This window comes from Anser cygnoides, chromosome 1 (genome assembly GCF_040182565.1).
Source record: "Anser cygnoides isolate HZ-2024a breed goose chromosome 1, Taihu_goose_T2T_genome, whole genome shotgun sequence".
Taxonomy (NCBI): domain Eukaryota; kingdom Metazoa; phylum Chordata; class Aves; order Anseriformes; family Anatidae; genus Anser; species Anser cygnoides.
The window spans coordinates 75,522,017-75,547,340 of NC_089873.1; the positions used below are offsets into that span (position 1 = coordinate 75,522,017).

General features: G+C 39.1%; 1 protein-coding gene and 1 non-coding gene across 9 annotated transcripts in view; both read left to right on the forward strand.

Annotated features, from left to right (window-relative positions):
• The first annotated feature begins 12,950 nt into the window (after nucleotides 1-12,950).
• LOC106038229 (uncharacterized) lies at nucleotides 12,951-16,382 on the forward strand. The gene is made up of 3 exons (XR_010832745.1): nucleotides 12,951-13,661; nucleotides 14,370-14,482; nucleotides 15,952-16,382. It is a non-coding gene; the product is annotated as an uncharacterized protein (transcript).
• Nucleotides 16,383-16,772: 390 nt separating this feature from the next.
• The window catches only part of LOC136791228 (EF-hand calcium-binding domain-containing protein 6-like), a 45,805-nt gene continuing 37,253 nt past the window's right edge, over nucleotides 16,773-25,324 (forward strand). For 4 of the 8 annotated variants that reach the window (XR_010832763.1, XR_010832757.1, XR_010832764.1 and 1 more), the window contains exons 1-3: nucleotides 16,773-16,925; nucleotides 19,632-22,030; nucleotides 22,737-22,847. Coding sequence is in view for 2 of the 8 variants with exons in the window: in XM_067000381.1 (XP_066856482.1) it covers nucleotides 21,998-22,030; nucleotides 22,737-22,847 (144 nt within the window). In the remaining 6 variants the exon portion in view is untranslated. Of the gene's footprint in view, nucleotides 16,926-17,046; nucleotides 17,197-17,416; nucleotides 17,822-19,631; nucleotides 22,031-22,736; nucleotides 22,848-25,324 lie in introns of those variants that run through there. The other 4 variants (XM_067000382.1, XR_010832762.1, XR_010832755.1 and 1 more) reach the window with 4 other exon arrangements.

Below are 25,324 nucleotides of genomic sequence, written 5' to 3' on the forward strand. Positions count from 1 at the left end.
GTATATATAATAAATATGTTTTCATTATCTGTCAGTTTTATAGCTCTGCACTATGTAGCATACTATCAGTGGTCATTGATCATGAACAAGTAATTATCCTTGGAATTACCTGGGACTCAGCAATTATACAATTTTCTAAATAATTTTTCTACCATTATTTGTGTCAATGAGAGAGCTGTACTGTAGGAAAAGTCAGGAATTACAGTCACTTTGAATCACAAAGTGGTCTTTACTTGAAATTCTAAACATTCCCTGTAAGAAAACAACATAGAGTAAAGCAGTGAAAGGCAGACTGGTACGGTTTAATTCACTGATGATTTTAGTGAATATGTATTTTACCTTTGTTTTAAAAGGATGCAAGATAAACACTGTGAGATCAGTCTAGCAAAATGCTGAACACTGAAGTTGTTTTCTAGCAAACCCCAGGAAAAAAAATTAATACTTTTAGGATTTCTGATATGGTGAGCATAGAGCGTATTTGCATTATCAAACTGCAGCATTGTTAAACAGTTCAGCTATCTGTGTTTAGCAAAGCAAGATATGTGTCACCATAGATGGGATGAGTTTGGAATCTTTTCATAGGAATGCATTCTGAAATATTCATCTAAAAGACAAGGTTTGAATTCCATTGTCAAAGACATTCAGGGACATGTAGTCTTGTATTGACCATGTTTAGTCCATGAACGCAGTCTCATTCATGCTGTATTGTTTATTCTTCTCTAGCAGAAGAATAAGAGCACCTGTTCTTAGCAGTATCATTCGTCAGGGTTATGTTCTAGAGAGCTGATGACCACACTGAAGAAGAAATGTAATTCTTATAATAAGACGAAGAGAGAATTTATGTTCAGCAATGCAATAGATGACCTAATCAATTGGAGAAATGTTTGGTTTTAGGATAAATGAGTATAAATTAGCTAATTAAGTTAGAATGGTTCATCCACATTTGAGGAGATATTTTTGAAAAATCTACTTTGTATATTACTCTTAGAGTTGTCATTCTGTGATTTAGCCTGACACTTTAAAAATGTTTTGACTTGCATCTTTTTACCAATCTATATTTCTTTGTTTCAAATGTGGCTTGTTGTTGTTAAATCTTAAAACTATTCTAGAAAAACATTGTGGATTATGCAGAGGAACAGTGGATGGCACTGTTCATTCGCTGCTCTACAGCAGTAAGAGATGCTAGGTTTAAAAATGATGTATTTTAAAATAATAACCAAAAAAAGAATTATAGTTGACTCCTCTAAATGCATACATACTGGCTTAAGACTATCACATCTGTGCTGGGAATGTCATAACCAGATTGCGGATTTAGCACGGGTGCTTTAAGGGATGCAGGGTTTTTGAGCAAAAGGTGATGAAGTGACTGAATTACATTCTGAATTCCAGTGGTTCAGCCATATCAGTCTTATTTATTTGAAATGATATTCTGCTTTGGGGTCTTCTACTATAATTGGACTTTTGCATTGATGTGACTCATCCTGAGGCACTTGAGGACAATACTGCTATTGCTGCAGCCGAGTAGCTGGCATGCTTGTCCCAGATGGCTACCTGTGAGATGACATTCAGACTGGGGAAAAGAAGGACCAATTTTTAAGGGCATTTGGAAGACTTTTAAGGATTACACTCACAAAGCAGATGCTGCTCTGTAGTGTTCACAGACATTTTCTGTGTGAAATCTTCACTTCTTTTTTTGTTTGTTTGTTTCTGTTTTGTTTTGTTGTTGTTGTTTGTTTGTTTGTTTGTTTTCCTCCACACTGAGCAGAGCTTAACAAATACTAGAAAATGGAGATTCTTTTCCCTCTTTCCATTCTGATACTTTCTCCCCTGATGTGGATTAGATTTCGCAAAATAAATGAAAGCTTGCATTTCATTTTTTTCAGAAGAAAGGCACTGGAACACATGACATGTCAAGTTACCAGTGTTTTTTTTACCACAGATGTGTTTTTAGTGTCAATCTACAGGACTTTGGTGTAAGTGGAGTGCAGAGAATGCCATATTTCCCCAGTACAGTACAAGGACAGGAGCATTCTGCTTTAATCCAGGAATTCCCCAGAGCTCTGTGAACATGAATGAAATCCTGGAAGGCTAAACAGCTCAGTGAAGCAGCAACAAGGGCTTGATGACAAGGGCATTGATTCATGAGCTCTGCTAATTTATATGGGAATGAATCAAGAGGGCGATTTAACAGGCCCAGAGAGTTACCCACCTGACCTCTTGGCTGGATGTTACCTTCAGCATAACAAAAGGGGCTGAACAGAGCATCTACCCTGGACTGCTAGCGTTCACAGCCAGGAGTATTAAATAAAGCCATTAGTGATTTCATTTTACATTCCTATGCCAGGTGGCAAGTTACAGTAGGCAGGGGGTTCATTCATGATTTCTGTCAGGTCTAGTGGTGCAGTGGCCATGATCTTAGCTAGTTCTTCCACCAGTGCTGCTGAGTTTGACAGGATAGTGGAGGGTGAGCCAAATTTCTTCCAAGCATCCATTATATAATTCAAGCATTAATTATGCATGGTATTCACAAAGGGTAACTACAGGCAGGAGATACTTTTCTTCTTAGGCTCCTTCTAGAGACAATAGAGCTCTTCCAGGTAATGATATCGTGTTTATGTTAGGTTCCCGCTTTCTTTTTAGCTTCAGAAGGAGCCTGGGAAGGCTAGTTTCCAATACTTAAGGATAACCTTCTGAATAATGCCCTTAACTATATATGGAAAGGAAATGTGTTACTTTGATCATCTTTGCCTTAAGACATATGTATTATGTATTGTTCTCAACCTCTGAAATTGTTTTCAAATTCTTATTTTATCCAGGTTATGCTCTAAATATGAGGATAATAATTCTGGTGGGATCTTTTACAAGATGCTTTTGGATAATTTAAAAGTTGCTGTTCTTCCTGGTGACTTAAATGGTATCAGTTCACATATATCAAAGGGAAGCCAACAAAGGGAAGAAAAAAGGCAAACAGAGCTTTCAGAAAGGTACTGTTATTAATACAGACAACATTATATTTAATGTGAAGTAAAAAAAAAAAAAAGACTCAGACTGAGGGTACATGCTTCTTTTCTAATAGTAAGTACTGTCCTCAGCTGATCTCTCATTTCACAGAGATATATTCAGTTGTACAATGCTCAGAGCATTGCATCAGGAGAATAAACACGTATGTATCATTCATCAAAGACTGTAGAATTCAGGTAAAAATGGTTGAGCTTCCTTTACAGGGTCCACAAGGATTGTATCTCACTGCATCATTCAACAACTGCGGTTTTACCCTTTAGATAACATCTGATGAGTAAGCTTGTGATTCTCTGTAGAATCAGCGTGGCTCATTACTCAGGAACAATAGTACACCTGATGGCTGTGACTACTGCAGGCCTCCATGTATGGCCTCCATCTGTCTGAACCAGCATCACTAATATTGGCACCCATGTTACAAAGATGTATGGTTTACTCACTTCTTATTTTGAATATATGGAAATGTCTGCATAATCAAGCAGAAAACAAAATATAACCCAAACCAAACAACCAACCAACAAAAACAAAAGAAACTGAAAAAAAATCATGTATTCTAATGTAATGAGCTTTGTTTTCCTTAAAATTGTATTGTACACATGTATTTCCTTTCACTTGAACCCAGTGAAAGAAATATTTACCTTAATATATCCATGAAGGTATTCACCTATCTTCCCTCATTTTTAAGGGTGCTATTTAGTAAAACAGAGGCTACCCACCTGTGCAAAGATCACATTTTCATCAGCAGCTCTGAAGACAGGAGTATCTGAAATCAACAATTCTGTTAGTGATGCATCTTGTCACAGATCATCCTGAACCTTCTTTTTTTCCTTTTCAACTATCTGACTTTTGTGCTTCACTAGCTATTGGGAGGAGGTCATTTGTTTGAAAGTGTCACCTGACTACCCACCATTCATGTTGGTTGATTGCATTATTCTTATTTCCTTAGGAAACTGAGGTGAAAGTGGTGCTGATTGGAGGGTAGTATAATTTAAAATAGAAGCTTGCCTGAAACCAGGGTAGATCATAAGGATCCCTAGTGGCTCTTGTGTCTCTTAACAGGCTTTGAACTCTTTGTGACTCTGTAATTACTGCCTAGATTTCTTAGAAATAGGTCTTAACTCTCCAGTTCTTTTCCTTTCCTCTTTTTAAAGTTAGGTGGTGTGTGTGCCTTTCTGCATAAATTTGGGGCACCATTTTAGCCAGTTCTTTACATACCAGTTTGAATACATAGCAAAATTTATAATGTGTTCTTGCCTTATTTCTTACTAGTGTTCATTTTTCAAGCTACCTGTTTACATTTGACTTTTTGTTGAAGACTGATACAGAAACAGTCTTTAAGAGCTTCATTCCCCTTAATATAATCTGTTGGTAGTTTTTTTTTCCCTACTGAATAAAAAGCCCAAATTTTTCTCAATTGCTCTTATATTATTTAAGTATTATAGAATGAGTTCTTATTACTCTTGATGTTTTTGATACTGAATCTCATATTGTGTTATGGCCTTTCAGATTTTGGTCATATACAGTCATGCTTCTCTTTTATACTACGATGGCATGTTACACTGATGTACTGGCAGCTCTACTTAAGTCATTTTCCCTTTAAACACATTTCCTATGAGACCTTACATTCTTGAGTATGTAGAAATATGGTTTTTTTCACTATTCTCCTGCCTTTCTTTTACAAGAATCATAAGCTTTGTTGTTCCATCAACCCTCCTGCCTAAGCTGTATTTTCCCTTTTCAAGCCATTTCTCTTGGTTAGTTAGAATAAAATTTAGAAAGATTTTCACTTCACTAGATTTTGCAGCATCAACAGGATACCACTGACACATTCTGATAATTGACTGGACAACCTGTGTTCTGCTGTAATCTTTACCCAACCAATTAAAATCTTCTTTTTTTTTTTTTTTTTTACCCTGGGTGATTTTGCTTCCTTTTTTGCTTAGAAAAAAATCCTCAGATCTCCAAAAGCTTTAAATCTAAATCCTGTTTTCCCTCTTGAGGATGTATAGTAGGCATCCTGTAATTTTAGCACTCAGATTCTCTTAGGCTTTTATCAGTAGAACTCCAAATAAGGTTTAATTTACCAAATGGTAAAATTCCAAGGTCTTCCAGGAACCATAAGGACTTCCATGACCCCTTGTTTATACCACTTTTCTTGTACTCATGCACTGACAATCAGCATGCTTGATCTTTTCTGTCTGGCTTTGTCTCTTGTGTAACTGTGTTATGTGTGACCCTATTCCAGGTAGTTATAGACCCTCAGCTAGGTGGCTGTGGTTAATGCTTTCCCATGAGCACAGCTCCCTTTTTCAATCCTAATTGAAGGCTTCTCTATTAGAATCATACAATATCCCAAGTTGGAAGGAACCCACAAGGATCATCTAGTCTAACTCCCAGGTCCAATCAGGACCACACAAAAAACCAGACCATATATCTGAGAGCATTGTCCAAATGTTGTCCATAGCTTTGGGACTACACAAACGCTTCTTGAACTCTGGCAGGCTCAGGGCCATTACCACTGCCCTGAGGGAACCTGTTCCAGTGCCTGACCACACTCTTGGTGAAGAACTTTTTCCTAACAACCCCATCTGACCCTCCCCTGTCCCAGTTCCGTGCCATTCTCTCGGGTCCTATAGCTGGTCACCAGAGAGCAGAGCTCAGTGCCTGACCCTCCACTCCTTTTCATGAGGAAGTTGTAGACCACAATGAGGTCTCCCCTCAGTCTTCTCTTCTCCAGGCTGAACAAACCAAGTGACTTCAGCCACTCCTCGTACATCTTGCACTTCAGACCCTTCTTCATCTTTGTAGCTCTCCTTTGGACACCCTCTAACAGTTTTATACTTTCTTATACTGTGGCGCCCAAAACTGCACACAGTACTTAAGGTTATTATGAAGTTATCAAGCTTTCCAAGAATAAGCCACTGACAAGGAAGATAGTCTTCCAGATGACATGCTGCAAGTAATCATTCATTTATTTCCAGGATACACCCAGCCTTTGCCTCAGTCTTGAACTTCAGTAAAGTGGAACAATATAAAGAACATTTGAATTTACCTTCTTCACCTGTCCTGTGTTTACTTTTTCATTTTCTTGGGGTCATTCATGCCAAGGCCTGTGTGTATCCAGGAGAGCATATTAATCAATGGGATGTGGCAGGTAAAGTTGGTAACGTTTTGGTGATCTCTTGTATTCAGACAAGATAGCAGACCTCTCAGAAGACCAGGTCACTTCAGCAGATGAGTCCACCTGACTTACTCAGAAGCGATCCACCAGTAACTGTCATCTTTTGATTCCTCTTGGGATGCTTAGAGTTAATCTTCTATGTGCTACTCAGATCAAAGAATAACTCTTTTCATTAGCATATTTTTAGAAAGAGAGTTAAAATTTTAAGATTATCTTCAAGTTTAGGAAATACTATAAAATATACCTAATAAATCTATAAAAATAGGAGCGCTGAATAATTCTGCATTTTGCTTATATGGAAATACATGCTCTCAGATTAAACAAAAGTAATTGTTCTATATTTCCTTTTCATGGGGTAAATCCATAACAAAGGCAAAATAGGTACAAGTGGGACACATTACATACCCTTTAATTTAATTTCTTTTCTGTGTTTTAAAGTTATTAAATATTTAATTGTTATTTACAGTAATGGCTTATTGATGAAGGCTGCGGTATTGCAGCAGAAAGAGTATACAGTTCATATCTATGAGCTTAGAGGGCCTGAAAAAGAAAGGTATGCTGTGCATTCCTCACAAAGGAAAAAAAATGGAAGTGACCTACTTGGGATCCAAGAAGAGGAAATTTCACCTTCACAGGAAAAAAGGATATGTCCTAAGTGACATTTTTTCCTTTTAAAAATCGATGTAATCGATGTAAAGACTTTAATTAACTTCTTTCATGTTGGCTTAGTCCTCTCGTGTTAACTCAGTATGTATTAAAGGATAGAGGTTGGTCCTTAGCTGATGTAGAAACCCAGGCTCATTATAAAGTAAGCCTGTGATTTGGAGGTCTAGCATCTCCATTTGCAAAATAAATACTGCAGAGCAATGTCAGTCTGTTTGTATTTTTAAAAGCAACCTCTTCTTAAGAACCAGCTATACTTAAGAAAGGTTTGCACAATATAGGCCTTGGAATCAATGTGCGCTATTACTTGATCAACCTGTCTTCTTTTTTTGTATCAAAAAAAACTTCTTCTGTGTCCATGTCTTGTTTGTAGTTAGTCTTGTTCATTATTGCTGAATCAAATATTTGAAACTACAAAAAATAAGCAATTTGTCTTCATGCACAATCTTTCAATTTTAGAAAGAAGCAGATTGAAGATCAAGCTAACAAATATGCCAAGAATAGAACTGTTGATGAAGTAATTAAAAGGCTGACAGACAGAGTAATACAACAGGCAGCAACTATTAAAGAAAGCTTTTTTTACCTACAACAAGCAATCACATGGTAAAATTAGTAAAGCTGGCTTGCGGAAGATAGGAAAAATATTTTTCTCTCTCCTGTGCTTTTTCCAGAAGGATGCTTATTGTCTTCTCATTGTGCCTGCTCACACAGCTAGGGTTAAATCCTTCAGGATTGTTTCAGTCACTAATGAGCTAAACAAGCCTCATGCAGGTTATTGTATGAGAAAGGTTCTCAGCTTGTGTTAAAAGACATAAAATTGTTATCCTGTAGCAGCATCTCACCTTAAAACCTTCAACTGCTTGCAGTGTCAAAAAGAACATGTATGAATTGGGATTTGCGAGACACAGTTGGAACTTGGAGGTCTAATGTCAGCTCTTAATACACCTCTTATGCAAAGTGAGTGGGCATATCTTAAAGAATTGCTTAGCCTTAACTCAGAGTCTTTTAAACTGTCTTTGTAACTCCACAGTAGTAATTGCTAGGAACTGGATATTGTTACATGAAGAATAAGTTTCTTAACAGATATAGAATGACACTTTAGTGAGAATTATGTAAACTAGTTTTATGTCATCTTTCAGATTTCTGAGCTTCATCCTCCTCTGAACCTCTCATGGACTGCAGTGTGGCTTGTAATCATGCTGAGGTTGGGGGCGCTCCCTGGGGTCCCTGGCTGGCTGTCTTCCTTGGTCACTCTTGCTCTGCTTTCAGAGGAGTTGTGTAAGGGATATCTCCTAAAGCCATCTAGTAGCATTTCAGAGTGTTGACTGTTCTCCAACAGGAAAGGAGAACCTTCCTCTAACTGTTATTTGAGTTCAGTTGATTCGAGCATGTTGTAGTTTTCCACTGTAATATGTTGGGGAAAAAAAATCCACAACAATATGATTGTGTTGAAATTGTATAGTTTTTACTTGCCAAGGATTCCAACTGGATTTTGTATGTCTTTTTGAGGTATGTTTTTATGTGGTGTTCCCAGGGCCCATCGCAGCCTTGACTGCTTATCGAACTCTGCGTGTTGTCCTTTAGACAGTCTCATAAGGTCATGGATTTGGGATTGTAGCTGTGATGCTGATGGCACCCAGCTGTACATTTCTTTCTTTCCACATTTCAAAGCAAAATGCTTTGCTGAAAGTTGGCATGGGGCAGAAAAAGAGAGATGATGGCAGTAATGCTCCCCTTGTCTACCTAGGTTTAAGCAAGAGCTGCTGCTAAATAGTGTTATGACAGTAATTCATACTCTGCACTTTGTCCAGATACTGAGGTAAGATAAGAGTCAGAAGGTCAAAAAAGAATTGTACCTTTGAAAATGGCCTGCATAGTCCCTTGGGAAAATTTGTCCCAATCTATTTTTACTGTGGTTCAGCAATAAACATCATTTTCCCATCCATGTTCCATGGGTTGCACGTGTTTTTGCCAAGCTACTGTTGCATAGGCAAATGTACTGGCTGTAAGGGGATGACAGATCTGTTGCCTTCTTTTCCCCCCTTCTTAACATGAATGCATGATGCATATGATAAGACGAACGCTCAGTTACTATAGCGTCTTCCCCCATGAACACTATAGTTACATCTAGCCACGTCTTCATACCCTTGCATAGATATCTTTCTGCAATTGTGTGCAGAAAGTGAAATTGCTTTGCAATGAAGGGAAGGGAAAGAGGGAGGACAAAACACACAAAACATTTATATTTTCTCTTAAAATTTTCTTGTTAAAAATACACCTATTAAGAATGTGTTAAAGTGCAACTCATCCCTGCCATATAGATCTGATATCTGTGGCACATACCTTTGGGACATACAGGCTTTGGTTGCTGCAATTACACTACAATGTGATACCTAAGAGGCTTATTTGTTGCCTGCAGCTAATGCAGTAACATGCATTTTGTCACTCTTAGGGAGAATAAACTCATTCCGCCTGCAGCTTTATCTTCTCCATTTGCTGTCTGCATACAAGTCACATTTAAGATATTTGTCTAATAACAGAAGCCATTGAAAGTTAATCTTTGTGATTTCATTGGTTTTTTATTACACTAGTCATGATGCATTTCTGAAGTTTTGGCAATAAGCAAAGGGTAAAAAATCATAATCTATGTGCAGCTGCATATATGCAATACTGCCCTGTGGTGTTCTTGAATCCTGCAAGCTCAGCAGAGTCCAGCTAGGTGGAATATTGTCCAGGAGCTCTGCTCTGCTGTTGCTGCTGCTTTTCATCATTCAAAAAAAAAGGCCTGTTTCCCTGCAATAGTCTTGGTCTGCCCTGCCTGTTACGCTGAGTGAAATAAGCCTCCTCTGGACTGAATGAGGATGAGAGCTCTGTGAATAAGGGTGATTAAAAGGGATTTCTTGTTAGAACTGAAGCGGCTGACTACCTTATGTCTCTGGGAGCTGTCTGGGCATGTGTATTACCAGGTGAAATGCAAGCTGAAACCGAGTCACCATCACTCGTGATCTTCAAAAATCTCTGAACAGAACAAAGGGGTTTTAACCACTTCGTCCAAGTGGAATTTCAGCTGGGAGTTTTTGCATTGCTCCTGCTTTAACTTCCCTGACATTTCTACCAAGATGTTCATCAACCCCTGCCCTGAATTGTTTAGGAGCACAGCTGCTTTTCATCCCAGAGTTTGTGGAGTTTCAGTGGTAGATAAAGAATCATAGAATATCCCTAGTTGGGAGGGACCCACAAGATCATCAAGTCCAACTCCTGGGTCCAATCAGGACCACACAAAAACCAAACCCTATGTCTAAGAGCATTGTCCAAGCGTTTCTTGAATTCTGGCAGGCTCAGGGCCTTCACCACTTCCCTGGGGAGCCAATTGTGGGAATAGAAATGTTGTTTTTGCAGTGCTACATTGTTTAGAAGGAAGGAATGTGGTATTGAGATATGCTTACAGTGATAAGAAAGCTCAGCAGGTGACCTCCTAAAATACAGACAACCAGACTCCTTAGAGCAATCAGGTGAAAATCACTGTGTTAAGTCAAGCCAGATAAGGGGAGAAAACATTACCATCTCAAAAACAGGCCGGCAACTGAAGGCCAGGCATTGTCTGTGAAGCATCAGATAGATTGTGAACCTGGATTACCCACTCCAGTGGGGAAACAGGGGAGGGTCCTGTCATCAAAAAGTATATAAACTGTGTTTTGGAACTAGTAGGGGCACTCTCCTGCTGGTGGGGCGCCCACCATTGCAATCGCAAATAAATTACTACTTCACTGAGATCCTCGCCTGAGCCTAAGTTATTGGCTACGGAGTATTTCTCACACTATCCCAGTGCTCGACCACCCTCTGGGTGAAGAACCTTTTCCTAACACCCAGCCTGACCCTCCCCAGTCCCAGCTCCATGCCATTCCCTTGGGTCCTGTCGCTGTCCCCAGACAGCACAGCTCAGCGCCTGCCCCTCTGCTCCCCTCATGGGGGAGCTGCAGGCCACCGTGAGTCTCCCTTCAGTCTGCTCTGTTCTGGTCTGAACAAACCAAGGGACCTCAGCCGCTACTCTCACGTCTTGTCCTCTAGACCCTTTATCATCTTTGTGGCCATTGTTTGGACACTCTGCAATAATTTTATGTCTTTCTTATACTATGGTGCCCCAAACTGCATGCAGTACTCGAGGCGAGGCTGCACCAGAGCAGAGCAGACTGATACTTCCCTCGACTGGCTAGCAATGCCATACCTGATGAACCCCAGGGTACAGTTGGCCCTTTTGACTTCCAGGGCACGCTGCTGGCTCATGCTCAACTTGCCATCAACCAAAACCCCCTGATCTTGTTAGTGTTGGGGAGAATCGAATGGATGTTTTATTAATGTCTCTTAGGTGATGGGTCATACAGTATAATTAAGCATTGCCAAATGTACTTACATTATCAATTAATTTATGTATACTGGGAAGTTTAGGGAGTATATTATCAAATAATCTATGTATACTGGGAAACTTAGGGAGTATACTGAACAGTCAAATGAATCTTTGAAGGGGAACCCTGGGAGGGAACAGATACAACCTGACCTTGGATAAGGGCCTGGAAGTGCTGAAATGAGTTGAAGCAGAACCAAGGAGCGGAGGGAGCATGCGTCGAGTGAGAAAGGTGAAAAGTTTAGCAGAGAGGAAGACTCCTTACTTCATCTGGACGACCACCTGGACGACCACCAGAGAGCACCACGCATGTGCAAAGGGGACGGGAGCTAATTAGAATGGAATGCGAGGCTGATGTTGCAACCTGTAATGAATATGTATGCCTTACGTAATGTTGAATGTATAAATAATGGCTGGAAAGTAACGGGACTTGAAGCCAGATTTGGGCACCTGCCCCGGCTTCCAGCGCTGAATAAAGCACCTTCATATAATCACTTGGTGGTTATGTGGTTGCTACGCTAACAATCTCTCTAGAAGAATATCTAGAAATAGGTGTCTACTACCACTGTAAGCATTGTGGGGAATCTACCCTGGCCTTCAATTTCTGCTTCAGAAGAATGTGGGACTCCCCGTATCACAACTGCAAACCACGTGTAAATGTTTTTGATACATCATGTTATCATAGATGGCACTGGGCACCAATATTCAGGCAATGTAACCTGTCCTAATTGCATATGGTTGGGTATTTTGTGACGCATTTTTGGGTAACACTGAAGTTAAGTGATCTACATTGTCTACTGTTCTTTGACTGGATCCTGACTCTGTAGCTGGGGAGGTGTGCCAACCTCACTGCCTACATTTATGTCAAGTTTGAAAAGTGCTACTCTGACCTACAGACTCACCTAGAGCAGCCAGGTAGCCAATGTACAGCTGGACAGTGTTGCTTGTCCTCCAGGGTGGAACAAGTTACTCGAACAGTAAATAGTATAGTGGTAAACATAAAAGGATGTTTGCATTTGGATTTGTTATTCCAGGCCAAACCATAGAAATGGGCAAAAGATGTCTGCCTAATTTGGAAGTGGATAAGCTCTGTTTATTTGGATAACATGATGTAAGAGTAGCACTAAGGGAGGAATAGGGACAGAAGGGACACAAAGGGACAGAATACACACATTCCTCTGAAGGATAACTGATCGTTGTATGTCTAAATAAAAACTACAGACATAAAATCACCAGTTAGCCTTTGTAGGGTTATACCAACCCTGCCAGTTGTCTGTGTTTTTCTTTACAACTTACAGCATAAGGACACCTTTTAGCTGCTTGCCTATGCAGTACCAAAGGTATGATGAGGGTTAGTGAAGGGGGATGTAGAACTTTCCTTTACCAAAATTTCTGACCCTCCCCAGTCCCAGCTCCATGCCATTCCCTTGGGTCCTGTTGCTGTTCCCAGAAATTTCGTGCAGAAAAAAAAAAAACATGCAGAAATTTCCTTTACCAAAGGGTAATGTAGCACCTCTGGCTTCACTGGCCTGACTCTCCTAGTAGCAGGGCAAGAAGGCATACATCTTGCCTTTGCACCTTGGGACTTGGATTATTATTAATGTAGTTGGAAATCAGGAAGATGCCAACTGAAGTTTTGTCAGGTGTCCTGGAGTAACGTCCACAATTTGTATTATATATGTGGGTTCACTTTTGTGAAGGATTACAGTATCTCTTCACTGTGAGGTTGTCATCAATCATCTTCCTTTAAATAAGACTTAGAAACTATGTATTTTGTGAGCTATTCAGCACAAGACTATGACCTAGTCTTAGAATTTAATATGGCTTAATCTTGCATGCAGTTTTGGAAGAATTTTATCACTTTTTTTTTTTTCCTCTGGATGAAAGTGCTAATAGTTGAGGCTGTAGTCACCAACATTGCTATTGTGACTGATTCTCTTCAGCTTTGATTGGATTTGTATGGCCAGATTTTCTTATCGCTACTATTTATGTATTTGATCTAATGGCAAATTCTTATTCAACTGAACATAAAATGTACTTGCTTATCCAGAAGCTTTACATCCATAGAAAGGAATGGTAATTTGCTAATTATTCTTATTTTTAACACTCTTTATGAGTTCAGCCATTTAATTATTTTTTTCTTTTAATCTGTGCAATTAACTAAAATATAATAACAGGAGTAATCACTGTAGGAACACTTAGAGAACCAGGACAGAGCTGTGCAGGATAATTATAAAGGAAAACACCTAAATCTGGAGTTACAAAGCAGCTGAAAATAATGAAAGGTTTTACAGGAAGCCCTCAGCAGCAGCAAGGGCTGCAACTACAACTTTTCAGGGAAACAGGAGGTGGGAAAAGGGGAAGAAAAACAGGGACCCCTCTACAGTCACCTACCAGGTAACATTACAATGAGAGACTGCTGCCATATTGGAGTACTCCGGCTCTTAGATGGAGACAGAGAGGCAGAGGGTCTGGAGGGAAAAAAAGAGAGAGAGAGAGAGAGAGAGAGAGAGAGAGAGAAGGGGACATAGGAGGAACACAGAAAGATCAGAAAGATTTTGCCAGATTAGATTACCTAAAATGGATCCCCAAATCTTCTTTGAAGAGCAGCAACCGAGAAGGGATCTTAACCTTCCACCTGGCTGCAGCTATGTATGGTTCAGGGATTTGAAGCATTTCTGCATTCTGCAGCATTTCTTGTCCAGGAAGTACTTTTGGCAGGTGTGTGGAGAAAAGTGGTAGTAGCAAACTCTACAATTGACAGATTTCTTCCAGTCTGCTAAATGAGTGAACTTTATTTCTTCTCACTTTTTACTTTCCAGGTGAAATTTAATCTTAGTCTGTCACTTGGTGCTTTTGCTTAAAATGCCAGTCTCAAAAATAGTCTAATTTTGCTCTGTCTCTTTCTGTGTAGAATTGAAGTTGTGCAGAGTAGATCTATATTTAAATGGCTTACTGCAAATATAAGGAAGAGAGAACAATTTTCAGAGTAATTTCAAGTTGAGCCATAGGATAAAACATCCAGACTTTTACTATTTTTACTAGTGGCATATTAAGTAACAAAATGGGCCATTTTATAGCTTATTTTATTTCTCTTGTAACAAGTGTTGAAGATCATGGCATGCCAGTGGATGACGGTCAATTCAATCTACTAACAGAAAAGCTAGGGGTAGCAGATGGAGGGTTGAGTTACCTGGATTTTGTCACGACATTGGAAGGTAAAGTAACTTTAGCACCAATACAGCATGAAAAAATCCTTTCATGGAAGATACAGAACTTTTTCAAGAAAATACTATTGTGAAATTAGGAAGAGATCAGTGGTATGATTTTTAGCACACGGATGACCTTTCTGTCTGTAGTTCTTTCACTTCTGATCCAGTTAAACTGCTGAGTAGCTGACCCAGGGCTGGAGGGAAACTGGAATATATGGGATGTGGGCTAAACGTCCACAGAGAGGTGTGATGGAGATTGCAGAGTGACTAACAGATTGCAGAGTGACTGACTGATCTCTCTGCCTTGAGTGTGTTGTCGTCCCCATCATTTCTTACTCTTATTCACAGTCTGGGGATTGTGTTATATCCTAAATTACAACAAATGATTTTGTCGTAGTGGTGTCCAGAAACATTTTTTGTTCTGTGTTTTTAAAAAAAAAAAAAAAGACAGTAACTATTCGTTTCAGGAATGAAAGATCTGTTAGTAAGCCATTAGTGATAAGTTTTTTAGTGGTGCTATATACAACTGGAACTCTGTGGTGTGATCTGGTTACTTATTGGTTTGTGGCTTTAATTTAAAGTAGTGCTTTTGAATGTTAAAGCTGTTAAGGGACTTTTCTACTAGAGAATGCTGAAATGTGGTTATCTATAAGTTAATTGATAGTTTTATTGGAGTAGCAAGAATCCCAGTGAGAGAGATCTAGGTTTACTATTTTTATAGACATAGATGAATTGTTCACCCATATTATGAAGATGTGGTGTCCATTATCGATTTACTGTTGCTGAGGAATGCAGGCCAGAGGAATATATTCATAATTTTTTCACCTCAGCTATTTGCTTTACTCCATCAGTAATTTCACTGATTTCAAGGCACTGTGAGTAAATGTTTTGATTTCTGACTCTTAAAAATGAATATGATGGAATCTGAATTCATTTTCTTAGGATGGAACCCTGGGTGAAGTGTAAAGCTAGTATTTTTTATTTTTTTGTATATCTTTTTCTATATATCTTCTTGTATATCGTGTCCAAAGAAAGGCAACAAAGCTGGTGAAGGGTCTAGAAAAAAAGTCATATGAGAAGCGGCTGAGGGAGCTGGGGTTGTTTAGCTTGGACAAAAGAAGGCTCAGGGGAAACCTTACTGTACTTTACAATTACCTTAAAGGAGGTTGAGCAAAGTGGGAATTGGGCTCTTCTCCCAAGCACCAAGCAATAAGATGAGGGGAAATGGCCTCAAGTTGCACCAAGGGAGGTTTAGGTTGGATATTAGGAGAAATTTCTTTACTGAAAGGGTTGTGGGGCATTGGAATACGGAAGTGGTTGAGTCACTATCCCTGGAGGCCTTCAAGAAACATGTAGATGTAGAACTTAATAGCATAGTTTAGCAGTGGACTTTAGAACTAGGTTCAGGGTTGGACTAGATGATCTTAGAGATCTCTTCCATCTGAATGATTCTATGATTGTTCTTTTATGCCTAGACTTCCTGCATAAAATTTGGATGCCACCAAAATCAATGGAAGTTTTGCAGCTTCAAGGCCTGTATTAACTTCTGTATTATGCTTCTGTTATTTTTGTCAGAGGTGTGGTTTTACTATTTTCCACACTGCTACTATTATTTTCTGATGTCATTATTTCTTTTTTAGATCTAAGACAAGGGGGAGAGCTGACTTGTGGCTGGCTGACATAATATTCAGACTTTTCTTCATTCAGACCTTGAAGTTTAGAAGTTTGTGATTACAGCTGACTAAACATCTGTCCATCAATATAACGTGCTTTCATCCAGTAGCCTAATAAACGACATTTGAAGCAGATTGGTCTGGGTGAAAATGAGTGTGCCAGCTTTTTGATTTAAGTCAAGAATCAACAGTATTTTTCCTGTTGTTAAAGCTTTTGCTTTTTATCAATTTTGAGAATCACAGATTTTCTTTCAGGATGTTACTTTATCTCATAGTTGTAAGAGGAAGTGTTTGATATAAAGTAAGTCTCAAATGTCAGAAAGGAAAGAAAAAGAAGCCCTAACTTCTATTTTTCTATAATTTATTAAGGTAGGGAGAAGTCTGACCCTTTTGTCTATAGTTATATTACCGGTAAAGAGTCCTAGTTTTCTTCTGGTAAGCTTTAGTAGGAAGATAACAGTCTGTATTGAATTTTAGTCAAAATTTCTACTCATGTTGTTATAAATTACTCTTTTAGCCAGAATTAGTTTATTGAATATGCGATCAGCAAGCAAAACAGCACTGGGCGGCCGGGGAGTCCATGCTCCTCCAAACGGCGCGCACCCCCCCCCCCCCCCCCCCCCCCCCCCCCTTCACAGTCCCCTTTTATCATCGAGTTCTTCCGGGGTTACGTAGCCCCCCTTCCTGGTACTGCGGCTGCGTCGACTGTTGCTAGGGGGTGGTCTCCGGTCCCTCTGGTGGTCGCACGGATGAAGGCAGTAGTCTTCCTCTGCTTGGTATGTGGTGTTTTTCCCTCCTTAACTGGTCATGTGGTTTGTCTTAAGATAGGACAATGGGTTATCGGTTTTGCAGTTATAGTATTTACACAAAGTTCTCTCAACTTTCCGTCCGAGACAGCAACAGGCAGGGAGCCTCAAGGTCCTTACAGCCACCTGGCGACTCCCTTTGTTCCTTCTTAATATAGCCATGGGAAATAATGAACAAACATGCTTCATACATCACACAGACTGGAACTGAAAAAAGGGAGGGATGTGTGTGTCTGTATGGGTGAGTACAGTTTGCAGAATCAAATCGGGAGAAATGAAAAAATGATGCAGTTGTTAGTGTTGGGGAGAATCGAATGGATGTTTTATTAATGTCTCTTAGGTGATGGGTCATACAGTATAATTAAGCATTGCCAAATGTACTTACATTATCAATTAATTTATGTATACTGGGAAGTTTAGGGAGTATATTATCAATTAATCTATGTATACTGGAAACTTAGGGAGTACATTGAACAATCAAAAGAATCGTTGAAGGGGAACCCCGGGAGGGAACAGGTACAACGTGACCTTGGATAAGGGCCTGGAAATGCTGAAATGAGTTGAAGCAGAACCAAGGAGCGGAGGGAGCATGCGTCGAGTGAGAAAGGTGAAAAGTTTAGCGGAGAGGAAGACTCCTTACTTCATCTGGACGACCACCTGGACGACCACCAGAGAGCACCACGCATGTGCAAATGGGAGGAGAGCTAATTAGAATGGAATGCGAGGCTGATGTTGCAACCTGTAATGAATATGTATGCCTTACGCGATGTTGTATGTATAAATAATGGCTGGAAAGTAACGGGACTTGAAGCCAGATTTGGGCACCTGCCCCGGCTTCCAGCGCTGAATAAAGCACCTTCATATAATCACTTGGTGGTTATGTGGTTGCTACGCTAACAATAACATTCCCTCAATTCTCAGTAAGATGTGTCCTTGCATAGCGTGTGGATTTAGTCACCTTTCTGTGCAGTGTGACAGCTGTGCCAGATGCTGATCTGAGGCACCCATGTTTCCCTACCTGCCAAGACTGCATCAGGTCCCAGAAGTTAGGTACTTGTAGTAGTGATTGAATTTGTTTGCAAGTGTGGGTCTTACTCCCTAAATTTACTAGTCATGCCTTGGTGGTTCACAAAGACAATTTTGTTCTAAGTTATTGATGTAAATCAAGGGTAATCTTCCTGGAGTCACTCCAGGATTTAATTGTTTCAGAGATAATTAACATTTCCTTCTATGCGTACAAATGATCCACGCGGGCTCTTGAGTTTGAGGGAGAATTGAACAACATTGATTTGAAAATAAATAGGGAATTACAAAATTTAAAACATCTTCACTAACCTGCAGCTAGAGAAATAAGGCAATATTTAAAGAATTAAGTTTGCACAGATCTGAAGTAACAGTTCTTAATGGGTATCTTAGAAACTATGAAACAAAACCACAACTACCATGAAGAACAACAAAAGTAAAGGAAACTTGTAGAGATTAAAGATTCCACTAATGTAAAACATAGTTGTTATTTTATTTTTTTATTTTCTGAGAAAAAAAAACAAAAACAAACAACAAAAAACAGATGATAACAGATGCAGAGCTAGTTTGTGATCAGGCTCATTACTACCTTGTTATCAAAGCAAGAACCAGATGGCATGACCTAGCAAGGGTAAGAAGAATGTTTTCTTTAAATAAATAAGCAGCACTAATAGATTTCAGAACATTATGCAATGTTGATCTTCAGAGTCTATAAATATGCAAAAAGACCCGTGCAAAACAGCTCATTAATGATAAAAACTTACTGAGTTTAAAAAAAAAACAATTTGAATAATGCTCAATTTTTGTAATGCTAATTATATAGTAGATGTTATTACAGTTATTTCTGAAACTAACTTCATGTTTTACTATTGTTGGTTTTAATGTTTCTAAGAGTAGTTATGGGATTCATCCGAGGCCTATTCGATTACGTGCTGTACACAAACACATACCTATTGCTTTGCTGACTCCCAGCGTTGCCCTGCACACAGAAGCATTGATTTGGGGCGTTTACACCATCCAAAGAGACTGTCACAAAACTGTCTTATAATTTTTTTTCAGCATTTTTTTTAATTTGTTGAGGAGTTGCAATATTTCGACAACAGAATAGCTCAAGGAAAAATAATATTTTTTTTTTCATGAAATGTTTGTATAAATTGGACAATAGTACTGGTAGTCTCAGACTGTAAAATGAATGATTAAAAAAAAGGTAAAATCTCATTCATATTAGGTATAGAAGAAGTTGGCAAGGAAATCTGCATGTCTACCATTTTCCAGTGCCTTCATCTTCCACTGGCATACCTCAGCAATGGGTGTACCCACAGCTGCAAGCATAATTCTTATGCTCATGTCCCTGTATCTGCCATCAGTAAGAAACTTATAGATTACATCACCTTGATTAAATCTGCTTGACCTATGATGTCAATCCTGATTCAAGCTTGTGAGAGTTGCACATCCATCAAGTAGGAAATAGTAAAAAAACAATTTGGTGGGGGCAGACATTAAAAAAAAAAAAAGAAAAAAGAAAATCGGACGTGTTGTTGCATTATTTTATATTTCTTTCCCAATTCCCATTACTCATTAAGCTTATACAGAGATCAAACATATAGTCGAAATTGTTGGTTCTTGTTAGTGATGATTTCTTTTATGTTCCAGAATTTTCAGGAATTTGACAGTGAGGGAAATGTCATTATACAGCCAGGGGACTTGAAAAAAGTCTTGTTCAGATTTGGCATTCCAGTCACCCCAGAAGACTTTAGGAAGCTTTGGGCAAGGTATGACAACTCTAAATGATTAGCTCTTGCAATAATGTATCTTTTATAGGATTACAAAACCTTTGGTAGTGCAGCGAATGACAATAGATTACTCTGCACACGAAATATTTTATTTTGTTATGATCGTGACCTTAGATCATGACACCATGTTACAGGAGGCTACATCTTATAACACTGAGCTCAAGAATACAGTTAGGTACATTAGTTTCCCATGAGTTCAAGGACAGGATTTTCTTTTGATTTCAGTATTACTGATCCCTTTAACATACATTTGCTCTTTGAATGGCACTTTAGGTCATCAGCTAAATTAACTTCCTTTTCATCAATTTCGTTTTATACACACAAAATGCTTGCCTTAGTTTGTGGTTGATGAAAGTCAGTTCTAAGTGTCTCAGGTCAGCTTGGAAATACACAGAAAGTTTCCATCAAGGAGGTCCATAGAGTCCGTATTACGTACCTGTCTGAAGTCAGTGCTACCAGCCTCTCATTTTCAGAGCACTAAATTTGCTTACAATATTTTCTACCTAAAGAAAAGTGATTCTGTCAAAAGAAAAATGCCACATACCAAATACATAACAAAAGAGAGTAAGGTAATTTCGTGCTGTGTAAAAATGGCAAATAATATCAAGAAATGTTTTTATAGACAACTAATTTGTTGTGAAGTGGGTAAAAATACTTGTCTGCCTTCAACAAAGAGGAGCTGTGCTATAGACTGTGTTTGAAATGGCGTAGATATCAGCTGTATCTGACATTATATAAAAACCTGCCTTCATTACAGATCTATTTTAAAAAAAAAATAATCACTCTCTCTTAATGTATAGAACCTGGGTGTATTGCTTCTTGGTTTCAAACTGCATTACATATATGTTTTTTTCTTAGTACTGATTCATCTCTGAATTATTTTCTACTCCATTAGATTTTACTTTCCATTCTTATTCCTTATGGATGCCATGGCACATTGAAGAGTATCCTTTTCATGTAGTTATCTGCTGCACAACTCCACTCCCATCAGCCACTCCTTTTACAGAATAGCTAAAATCTCTTATGTGCCTGATATGTCAGTAACTTGAATAAAGGAATTAGAGTAAAGCTGAGGCTAAATTAGGTATTACCATGCACTGGAGCACTAGCAGGGGGAGAAACTGCAGGGGAAAAAACTATGGAAAGGTTTATGCCTAAGACAATATGAAGAGTGTTTATGAGGCTAAATCCATATTTCTGAAGGATGATTACAGTTCTGAACATCTCAGATATGCATGACCTGTTTGAGATATTTGGGGCTGAATTTTTAGGAGCCCAGTTCTCTGTCTCAAGTCAGACACTGAAATGCAGCACTTCTGAGAGCTGGAAAATACTCCTGACAATTTGGTGCTCAGGGTAGTGTTTTCTGTGATTACAAACCAAAGTCCTATCTTTCGAATCTCATATAAAGTCACTCTCAGTGTGGTATGGCACCTCTGCAAGGAAGGGAAGTCAGTGAGATTTGAGCTACAAAGTCACTTAAGATCATCTATAATGCATTTTTATGAGGAACACTTGATTATTTAAGAAGAGGATTTCTTTTTCTAGGTATGATACAGATGCAAAAGGATATCTTACTCATCAAAAATTTTTACAGAAACTGGGGATAGAGTTTGTGTTTAGTTTGTTAAGATGATACTGATACTGTATGTAATACAAATGTAATTTTCCAAACAGTCTCTGAAAAGGAGTTTCTGAAGGTACTGGACCAGGCTTATACATAGTGCTATTCCCTAGATTTGCTAAAGAGAAGCCTACCCTAGAGTGCATCATGAAACTTTTTTTAACATATTCTCCATGGATGTATATTACTTATTTTACAGACTTCATGGCAGGAGCTATACTGACAAATCAGAGTATCCAGGAACATTCTCAGACACAATCATCTTTGCTGATAACCTGCCAAAACAATCCTTGTCATGCTTTGGCCTGTGTCAAGTACGATTCTCCCTGATCTCTCCCAGCACAGTTTGGGAGCAAGAATGCCCCAAGGACTATTTCTAATAGTCAGTTTGCAGGCAACTGGTCTCTTTTCATGTCTGAGAAGGTTCACTAAGCAGAGACGTGCCAGCTGGCCTCTGTGTCCAGAGCACTCCCTGGCCTGTTTATTGGTATAGTTTCAGCTTGTAGTTACAGTCTGAACACTGCTGTTAGATCAGGTTGAAGGGAAAGAGCAAGTGCAGATTTGTCACCCTACAGGTCTCTTCTCAGACTGCTCCAGGCAACATGGACTTAGACCTACCGGATCACAATCAACAGGTGCTTTTCATTTAGCTGGAATGATTGTGTGTGTAGGACATTCTGGTACCTTATCTACCCTGTCCCTTGGATGAGAGCCAAGTAGCAAGCACAGTTGGTTTCACAGCCCTCTAGCAGCTAGTTAAATTATCAGTAAACTGCATAGAAGCTGCATAGAAGCAACAAAAGACAACCATGACAAGGATAGACCCTGGCTCCATACAAGAGAAATAAACATCTTATCTCTAAGCAAGAGGAGTCTCTGCCTCACACAAAATCAACACTCAGAGTTAATAGGTCATTGCTCCTGAGAAGAGCATTTGACAAACAAATGACAAAATGATATCCTACTCACAGTGGAGTCTAATGATCCATGCTTGCCCTAGTGAGTCAGCAGTGATCAGCCTGCTGCTGCTATAGGATTCCCACACCCGCCAGCAAAATGAGGCAACAGGATGATCCTCTGTCCCACTACAATGATGTTAAAACTTTATTTTTCCAGGCTGTAGACAGACACCATCTGGATGCTTATTGTGTTTTCTGCTCATGCTTTTACTCTCCTCCTGAACTATTTTTTATTTAGGACTATAAACCCTCAGGAGCAAAACACATGTAAAAACATACCTCCAAGAGTACAGATTGATTTGTGGAAAGGGTCTACATGTTGTGGGAGCTAATAAATTATTGTTGATAATAATGATAATTCCTCATAACATTTTTGGTAAAGGTGATACACTCAAAAACAAAGAAGAGAAGTCTTGTCTTGCAGATAAAGAGGCAGCTTGGGAAATCATTAAACAACAACAACAAAAAAAGACACCACAGAGATGCCTGTAAGGTAAGGCTTTTGGCTTTTTACCCTGCTTTTTTAATACTGTTTTTTCAGTGTTCCAGATAGGCTGAAGGAATCAAGGACAAAGCTCTCCTTCCTTTTCAGCATCACAGCTCTCCTACCTGCACTGCAGTTCCCAATGTCATAAACTGTATTCATGACACACACAGGTTATCAATGAGCATTTCACCTGTAAAATATTCACATAATATACAGCAGAGATGGTTAGGCAGCTGCTGTGTTATAGGCATTGCTTATTATTGTATTTGTAACTGTCTGATGTGAAACTTAGGCCCAAACTATGTCATATTGGGCTCTTCTGCTCCACTTGTTGTACCAGCTGGTTGTCTGTAGTCTTAAACTTGGATGAAGAGCTCTTTTGGTCAGCAACTTTCAACTTCTAACCTGTTTAGTGCAATGCCAAGTGCAAGGCCTCCCTACCTGTAGAGCTATAAATAAAGAGCAATTCTGCAAGTAGAGAAGATGCTGTAATACAAACAGAAATTGTGCAGTGAGATTCAAAGATGCACATCCTCACCCTGAAGCAGCTGGAGAGTAATTAATTCAACTGGGAAGACATGCAGGGTAAAAATAAAATAGTGATGTGAAATTGTGGCAGGTTCACATCTTTTACAATTGTTTAGTTTTGAGAACCTAAGGTAAAACAACTATGTATATACCTATATATATGGCAACTATACACACAAATGCATACATAAAAGTGCATAGCGACTTTTTATTGTAATTTCAAAGAGAACAGAAATTGTCAGACTGGGCCAAGGATAACTGGATTCAGTTACCTGGTAGTAACCAGAGCCAGGTGTTTTTAGTTGAGGTGGAACAGCCTACTAGTCGATGGATGTGGAATATTCTGCCCCTGCACTAGGGCTGTCTAATCCCAGGCTATGACAGAATTTGGGTTAAGCCTGCAGACAGGACTTCCATATCCTTTTCAAAAATTGCATTATAATTATTCGTTAGATTCTGGCTTTTCTTGATTCAGATACATAAAACATCCAGTTCTGTTCTTAATCTTTTCAAATTTCTGGCACCTGTGGCTTCCTCTGGGAATGGATTCACATCTTAACCACTTGTGGTCTGCAAAACTAAGTCTTGTTATCTATTCTTGTCACCTTTTGGTTCTGCTGAATGTTCTCTTGTTTGCCATACTTTCCCACCCACTTCCTGGCCAGAGGGAGCAGTCCTGTCATAGTGGTTCCTGTCTGGTTTTTCCTCTCGGAAAACTAGAAGAACAAGAGAAGTCGAATCCAGGCCTTTGAACTCCTCAGATTTTACATGAGGCCTCAGAAAGCCATAAGTGACTCTTACGCCTGAGCCATTGTCTGACAAATGAAATGCAACCATGTAGTGGCTTTGAAACCACTGTGAAGCAATCCAGCCAAGGGTCATTCAGCCTTCCAGTCCAGGACCAAATAGAGCAGCTGAGATATGGCAAGTGAAGGTGAGCATTGTGCCCTCCTACTAAAAAGTCAGTGTAAGAAGATCTCTCCTTGGTCAGAAAAATGGATGCAGTGGCTGCAAAATCTAAACTTGGTGATCCACGTGGTCCTCAGCCTCCATTTTATTTTGAAAGAATTGGAAAAATGATTCATTTCACTGATTCCTGTCAAATTCTGATTGGAAGGAGACAGTTGCATGAGGTGTGAAGTTGCTGTGAAAGAACCCACTTTAGTACCTCTGGGAACAGCACCCATTGCCCCTTCTGTGATCTTGCTTAAGCTCTCAGTACTATTTGCACAGTGGCTGCATCCAGCCCATGTCCTTTCTTCAGGCTCTCTGCAAGGGCTGTAAACCTCAACCTAACAGCTTTGGAGCAGTTTCAGTGCCCTGTGAGTACACACTGTGAAGCAGACAAAAGCTCTGGATGTCTTACAATTCAAAACACTGTGCACTTTTTTTCCTTTTTCTTTTGTTGTAACTCACAGGAACAAATCGCCCAAATTAGAAACAGACATTGAACAGTGGCTCTCCATCTTTTCAAGAAAAATGCAAAACATTCGCAAGAATATTTTTTTTGGCAATGTAGTTTGATCTATGGTTTTAATCCTCATTTTCTCCATGCACATATTTACTGCTGTGAGTGGAATAATTACTGCTTAGAAATCTTTAATGAGTGCAAAAATGTTGAATACCTCAGTTTTCCAAAAATATGAGTTTTAAAAACTGTTTTGACTTTTACCTCAGCTTTTGCTTTCATTGGGAATATTTAAGTGGGAGATGATAGTGGTGACAAAGAGCTATCATTTAACAGCATGGCACTGAAAATAACATACAATTGTAAAGGAGTCCAGAATCTTTTTTGCAATGAGGGTAAAATGTGGACCATATCACATCCTAAAAGCACACCCTTGCGAGATGGGAGGTGCAGTGCTAAACAATCTTCCAGTGGAGGAGCAAACCGATATCTCAGTGAAATCACAAAGTGCCCATATGGTAGTCAGGATTTTTTTTTTTTTGGTTTT